The sequence below is a fragment of the Halyomorpha halys genome, unplaced genomic scaffold (genome assembly GCF_000696795.3).
Source record: "Halyomorpha halys isolate HHAL.00 unplaced genomic scaffold, Hhal_1.1 Scaffold89.1, whole genome shotgun sequence".
NCBI lineage: Eukaryota > Metazoa > Arthropoda > Insecta > Hemiptera > Pentatomidae > Halyomorpha > Halyomorpha halys.
The window spans coordinates 608,986-617,083 of record NW_027111267.1 but is presented as its reverse complement, the minus strand read 5'-3'; the positions used below and the strand labels follow the sequence as shown (position 1 = coordinate 617,083).

General features: G+C 33.6%; 1 protein-coding gene across 1 annotated transcript in view; it reads left to right on the top strand.

Moving 5' to 3' along the window:
* Positions 1 to 8,098, top strand: part of LOC106677164 (cytosolic carboxypeptidase 2) — a 67,004-nt gene that overhangs the window by 33,083 nt on the left and 25,823 nt on the right. Inside the window, exons 5-8 of the mRNA XM_024359689.2 lie at positions 1,020 to 1,166; positions 2,447 to 2,585; positions 5,151 to 5,267; positions 7,572 to 7,682. Coding sequence (XP_024215457.1) covers positions 1,020 to 1,166; positions 2,447 to 2,585; positions 5,151 to 5,267; positions 7,572 to 7,682 — 514 coding nt within the window. The remainder of the gene's footprint in view (positions 1 to 1,019; positions 1,167 to 2,446; positions 2,586 to 5,150; positions 5,268 to 7,571; positions 7,683 to 8,098) is intronic.

The window sequence follows — 8,098 nt, the reverse complement described above, 5'->3', positions numbered from 1 at the left end:
GGGAAGAATTTGATGGTTTGGTGGAGCCCCAGAGCTCAATTCCATATGTCCAAATTGGTCTGATTATTGTAGTGTATACTAATTTTTTGTAGTGAATAGGAAGTTTAGAGCGTATCGGAATCTAGGAGCAGTTACTAGTCGTTTCAGTCTTGTGTGTGGATTCCAAGTAAGTGTCTTGTCAAGATGGAGTCCTAAGTATCGAATCTGTTCAACAGATAAAAATAATAATTCTTAATAAGAGAGAAAAGTAAAGTTAATAACAAAAAAAGAAATTCATAGACCTAACATAACAATTTCCAAAAAAATAATTTTAGAAAAGGACGAAGAGAAAACAATAAATAAAATAGAAGTAATGTCAATTATAGAATTGATAAATATAGAATTTATAACAGGATGTCCTGGCCCTAATAGAGCTGTTTACTTGGGCGTACCCAGCGAGGGGCAGAGGGAGAAAGTCCTCCCTTGGAAGTGAAAAAAGAAGTATTAATTTTTTTTTCAAGAAAATAATTATAATAACTAAATAAAGCACAGCTATAATTATAGACAATGGTTTTCGCAGCCCTCCTGGAGCACACTCAGCCTCTATAATTAGGGTACCCTTAACTGGGAAAAATAAGGTGGTTGAGAGTGATGTTAAAAAAATCACTTCCTTTTTCCTAAGCATTGTTCAAAAAACAGTACTTTCATACTACTAACTGAATCCCTAAAAAAAAATAATAATAATAATAAAAATAAACAATGAACTGAAATAAGACAACAGGCTGTTCGCTAAACCAATCAATTATCCCCATCTCTAGCAGAAATCCATCTTGATTTCTGACACATCGCTTCTGGCATTTTTTTTTTTTTGGCTTTTTTGTATTTTTAAAAATATATTTCTCTATTATTAAAGTCAGGTATTTTTTCACAAAATATTTTCCACTTTATTAGTTGATAGAAGATATAAAACTTTATTTAATCCGTATAAGTATCAGAATATAATTTAATTATTGATAAATTAACAAAGGAATATTTTCTAGGTTTTCCATCGTGAACCTGAGCAAAGGAGAGAGCTTGTACAGCGTCGGTATGAAGCCAGTTCTGTACTCCTCTAAGGCTGCCGTAGACAAGAAATTGGGCTGGTATCGTTGCGGCACCAACATAACATATTTCCGCAATGACAACGGGTAATGACTGCCCTAATATACCATAAAAATATTTAGTGAAATTCTAAATCAATATCATTTAATTATTTTTTATAAGAAAATATTATTCATTATAATAATGAAATGGGAGCAGAGTGGCTCAGTGGTAAGGCACTGTGCTACAAACTCTAAGGACCTGGATGCGAATCCGGCAGTGACAGATAATTAATTGCTCTGTTACTGTAGCTGTGAGTCAACCGTGTGGGTTCAGGAGCCCTCTGGGGTCCACCCAGCCTTATAAAGTGAGTACCCTTAATTGGGTAAAAATCTGGTGGTCAAGCATAATTTTTTTTTTTTTTTTTTTTATTATTTATTTATTGTAATTTACAACTGTACAAAATAATACAACAGGTAAATATGTAGTATGTTTCATATACACTTGAAAATCTTGGGAAGGAACCACCCATTGGTGGTACTTCAAACATTAATTTAAACTAGAAGGTCCCGTGGCCATCTTCTTTTCAGACGCCTCGGAGGATTATCAGGGATTGTTAAGGATGAAAGATTAAGAATTAATGGGTTAGGATGGTTAAGGAGTTTGGAATAAAAAGACACATATCTGTTTTGGGTCAAATCTGCAACGAATGGGATGTTAAGGTCTTTATGAATGAGTTTATTTGTGACGTAATAAGGAGCATCAACGATTTTACGTAGGATTTTGGATTGTAACGATTGGATGCGGGAAGAATTTGATGGTTTGGTGGAGCCCCAGAGCTCAATTCCATATGTCCAAATTGGTCTGATTATTGAAGTGTATACTAATTTTTTGTAATGAATGGGAAGTTTAGAGCGTTTGTCAAGTAAGTGTTGTAGCAATCGGAATCTACGAGCAGTTTCTTGTCGTTTCAGTCTTGTGTGTGGATTCCAAGTAAGTCTCTTGTCAAGATGGAGTCCTAAGTATCGAATCTGCTCAACAGGAAGCATAATTTTAATCACCTCCTTGCACAACTGTTGATCTAGTAACAGTACTTCCTTACTATGTACAGCACCCATGACCCTTCATTGGTTGTAATGGTACTGTTGTTTGTTTCCTTATTTATTCTTTTTTATTGTAATAAAATATAAATCAATAATGTGAGTAAGCCAGTATTATCAAATAACAGCTATTAATTAACTATAAAATTAATTTTATAGAAAGTATGTTACTAAAATTATTAACAACAGTAACAGTTTTTAATTAATAATTAAATTAAAATCACAATTATAAAGAATAATTGATTAGGGTTATCATTACTTATTGGCATTATTTATTTTGTTTCTAGGAAGGAAGAGGAGGATCCAGAATGTACTTACACCCTCACATTCCAGTTGGAGTTTCCTTATGAGGATGACTGTTGTTTCCTAGCCCATAGCTATCCTTATACGTACACAAATCTTCAAGACTACCTCTATAAACTTCAGGTAATATTTTACAAAAAAAAAATTCAAATAAATCATTTCAAATACTGCTTAAGAAACTCTTTATATTCAAGTATTGTTAAGCCACCTCAAATCGACATAGTCTCCTTGTTGGAAAGCTTAACTAAAAAAATCAAATTAATGTTAAGCCACCTCAAATCGACATAGTCTCCTTGTTGGAAAGCTTAACTAAAAAAAATAAACACTGGCTCGGACAAAACATTTATTCGTAAATTAACTTAAAAGACATAAATTAAATTGAAAACAAAGAAACCTTTTAATAACAAAAAAATACTCCCTATGAGAACAAATTACAAAAAAAAATGGCTAATTACAACTGATGAACTCCGATGGGTCGGGGTCTTGCAGTTCGTACCGAAAAGGTCGGGGACGACGTTCTGTTCTTAACGTAGGTGGGCCCACACAGCAAACCGCTCCGAAGATCTCATCCAGAAAGGTCAGGTAACAAGTACAGCGACTGGGCGACTGTAAGTTGGCTACTCGACTGGGCGAGTGTACATGGGCGACGATGTCGACGGGGCGACTGATCTATGGCCACAAATCTCCAATCTATAACACTATAAACGCAGACAGGGCTGCTGAGGACGCTATCAGGGCCACTAATTAGTCGCTACTGCTCTAACAAACAAGATGGTCGGTCCGTAGCTAGGTGACGTAACAATGATCACCCCTAGCAACCGTCTCTATTACTCATTATTAGAAAAATTCTTCACACACTCTTCTTTTATTTTTAAAACAAAAACATACTTGTCATGTGTTAAATTTATTAACAGCTGATTAAAAGAAAACAAAAAAAAAAAGATTTACATTTTAATTAATATACATATACATATATATGGCGTTAACAAGTATAGTATTTTATTTGTGAAGAAAAGAGTATGCATGGTTGATAAATTATGTAAGTTTATTAGTTCAAAGATGTTTTAAATTTTTTTTTTTTCGTACCTTCCTAAATATTTAAATTAGTTGCTTATACGTACATATGGTGAGGTGTGCCATATGTACAGCTGGCTACGAGGACATCTTGGATTGCCTTTTGGCATTATAAGGTAGGTGAGGATTCCAATTAAGGTTGTAACTTGATTGGCTTGTACCAGTGGATAATTGGAACAGGGAGGGGCCGTTCCGCTGATGGAAAGATGTTTTAAAAAATAAACCTTTTGGATTAGAATAGACAAAAAAATCTATATTCTGGGATTGACTTCTTTAAAAACAACACTGTATACAAAATAATAAGACTCACTTCTGTCCAAAATATTTATTCATATTGTAGGATGTAAAATTCAGTTTAACTTTTAAATGAATTTTTTAAACTGAACTAAAACTAAAAACTTCCACAATTTAAGGTTTAGTCGAACTAAACCCAGCACTATCTAGAAAGGAATATTTAAAATAGTCTTTGAGTATTTACAGATACATGTAATCTACAGGCCACCTTTAGATTTGGAGGGCTTTCTTTTTTGATGAACTTCAGTTTTTATTCCATGTTAACAATTTGAGTATTATTAAGCAATCATCATTTATATGGTAATATTCAAGATTTATTTAAAATAAATATAATTGAATTTAATAGTTTTATTAATTCTCAGATCTAAAGCTTAGGTTCAAATGGAAAGCTTTAATTTTAAACAAATAGCAGAATTTTATTTTACTTTTTATAACATTATTATAGACTCTTAATCTCAGGGTGGGTTTTCTAGATAATCAGAACAAAGACACTTGGCTAAATTTATGACTATTTTCACAAATATAATTGAATTCTATGTTGTACAACACAAACCAATTTTTACTCTTCTATAATGACTGATGGTTTTCTTTGTCTTCTATATCAAAAAATACCCACTGACTGTAAACAAAGCATTTGGTCCTTTAAAACTTTTCAACACATCTCATCCAACGGTGATCCAAACAAAGAATCAATTAGTCTTCTTGGGTGATCCTTGATGTCTTCTTTTTCTTGATGACTACCACTGTTTTTAGACAAAGGATGATCTGCCTCACCACTTTCAGGGAACATCCTAGTTTCCCAGAACGTCAAATCCACCCGCCATCCAAAGAACTAGTGATCTAAACCAAACTTTGTTCCTTCCCCTTGCCTAGGTGATCAATCTCAATATCGATTGTAGCACAACGGTTTTTAGCTTTTACTTATATTCTTTATATAATATCAAATTTTATATCTTCTTAAATCTACTGTAATTACAATCATGATGGGAAGATAATTAAAATTTAAAATATTTGAATCTGCTCAACATGGCAGCGATTCTATTGACTTCAGAATGGCACCACCATCTTGGCTTTTTTAACAATGTTTCCATTCTATATTTGACTGAACAAAATTGGTTAGCTTGTTTTTTGATTCAATACAACAAAGAAACAATACTGAAATGATACATACTAAAAACCATTTATATATAAAAATAACTATTTACTCAAAAAGAAGATATTAGAGTTACATCCTGTGACAGATTATTGTGTCTTTTTTTTTTTTTATAATCATAGCAGATTTGTGTTACTTAAATGATTGATTAAAATGTTTTATTTTAGAACCATCCTGTAAAATCTCTCCACACAAGACTGAGACTTCTCTGCAAAACTCTTGCTGGTAATAATGTTTATTATTTGACTGTAACAGCACCGCAGAGTCATGAAGACTCTTTGAAGGTAAACAACTGATCAAATAATTAAAACCTTAATTTTTGTAGTTTTTAATCTAAAATATACAATTTAATTAGTTGCTTAAAGGAAAAGTCTCCACATGTGGTGCGTTATATTGTGTTTATAATAATTGAAGAACATAATGACTCATTTATATGGCCTAAGACAGGGTGACCCAATAGCTCCTCTCCTGTTTAATATCGTAAGACAAGTAATCATCAATAGAGCAGGAATAAATCAGGAAGTAACAGTATTCACAAAGATGACCCAAGTATGGTCTATGCAGATGACGCCGTCATCATCGGTAGATCTCTGCAGAGCATTAGGACTGCTTTCAAAGTGATGGATGTCGAAGCTAAAAGGATGGGCCTGCATATTAATGGGAAAAAAACCAAGATTATGCTGTTGGGTAAGAAGACTCTGCCAGAGGCAGAGTCGCCTTGTAATGGGCCCCTATAATTTTGAAGTGGTAAGAAGTTTTTCTTACCCTGGCTCTGTCATCAATGAGAACCAGGATGGAAGAAGTTAAAAGCAGAATTACTGCTGGAAATAGAGCCTATTTCTCCATTGTATGGCTAATCAAAAGCAAACTTGTAAGCTGTACCACTAAGTTCACCCTGTACAAAACGTTGATAAGGCCAGTCGTCACATACGGTGGAAAAACTTGGACCCTAAGCAATAAAAGCATTAACCTGCTAGACAGAGGTTTGAAAGAGTAATTCTGAGGAGAATCTTAGGGCCCGTATGCGAGAATGGTGATTGGCGAAGAAGCAAATGGTGAATTTATTGGGCTCTACAAGGAATGTAGCATCTCCTGGTACATAATGACTTGGCCATGTAATGAGGATGAGCGAGGAAAGAGTGGCTTATAAACTGTACAGTTACATTCCGGATGGTGTGCGGCTGTGTGGTAGGCCGAAGGGCCGATGGAGGGATGCTGTGAGGCGGAATCTGCGACAACTGAGAATCCCAGTTACCCTTACAGAAAAAAAAGAAAGATGGTTAGCGGTCATTGATCAGGCCAAGGGTAGCTTCATGCACCTGTTGTGCCAGTAAAAGGAGAAGAAGAAAGACCCATTTACACAGTGACACTTTAAAGTTATGCCAGTAACTGCGAAAGCCATTGCCATGGTGTAAACATTATGATAATTTCCATCAACACAGCATTTAGGTAGTTCTGTCGCGCTAGACCTGGCACGATAGTTGCCACTATATGTTGCAGCAATGCAGTTATTGTCACGCTGAGTGAATCTTGATAATGATCTGTCACACTGTATCCTCCTAAGTGAACTGTAATGCGAATTGGGCATAAGAACGTTGCTTTCGAATATTGCTATCGATTCTTTCTGTACATAAAATTGATCCTATTAAAGCTTTTAACCAAATCAATTGTAATAGTAGATGGAGGGTGACTTTAGTACGAATTTGACTACTGATTGGTTGATTTACTGTCGCTAGAGAATATTGCACACATACTTATTTTAATTGTTTCATATAATTGGATGGCAAAATGAAAATATACTGCTTTAATTGTGGCACATCTGACAAAAAAATTTTAATTTTATTCTAATTGGACGTTTTCCAAAGATAATGCCGTAGACTGGCGTTACTTTCTCAACTAGAGTGATCCTACAATCTGTTTTTTGTTAAACTTATTTATCCATTCAAGTGTTTCCTGTAACCGGTTTTTTATTATATTTTCCTTTTAATCTATGTGTTAGTCTTATTCTCGTAAAATGTATCTATTTGTTTGTTCTTGGTAAACTGATCTACTGCTGTGACTATGAATGATGGTCTGATCTCACATTACCGTCTAATATTGAATTTGTTTAGCGGGTCACTGAAGAGGATCTAGGAGGGTGAATTCCGGAGAGCGAATTTGTTGATCGGGTTAATTGAAAAATTGTGAAAGGGTGAAATTGGAGGAACAGAAATGAGAAAGAAAAATAGGAATGAATGAAACATTTGTATTTGTTGTACCAGACCGAAATGGATTGGAATTTTTTTCTGATTATACCATGTATGTGTAATTTATATATGTCCGATTACAGATTGATAAGTATGCTGTGTGAGATAGCAACCTAATGTATTTAGGCAGCATAGATAAATAAAGTATTTCTCTCTCTCTAGTAGGGCTGTCACAAATTAACTCCAATCTATGATATAAATATCATCAGTCTTCATCTCTCTTTCGTTTTGGGTTCTTGGTGATTTTCTACCAAAAGTTATGTCTGACTGGATAGCTATTAACAATATATTTGATAATCAAAATATGCTCGTTTTCGTAATATTTTATTTTAATTTTTTCAGAAAAAAAAGGCTGTTGTGATTTCGGCCAGGGTCCATCCAGGTGAAACTCCAGCTTCTTACATGATGAAAGGTCTCATAGACTTCATCACCGGAGATGCAAAAGCTGCAAAGGTAATGTGACAATACTAATAACTAATGTATCCTCTACAAATATATTACTAACAATGTTCTCAGACTGAAATAAAATACTCAAACATTTGAAACATAAATTACAGAGTACATTTATACATTATTTGGACTAAGCCAAAATTTTATTATAATATTATAATGAGGAGAAGATGGTTGGCTGAGTGCGATCAGTAACAAACACAAATAAGTTAAGAGAACTTATTTATTGGTGCCAATGTTTATTTTATTTAAAATAAAAAAGTAAAAGAAGTGGGAAATAAAAGGTATAAATAGGTAATTAAATATGTAATTAAATATATAAGTAAAACAACAGGATTAAGGAAATAAAAATATAAAGTTACATAATCCAAAAGAAATATGAATATTTTAATTTAATAATAATAATTAAAAAATTAAAG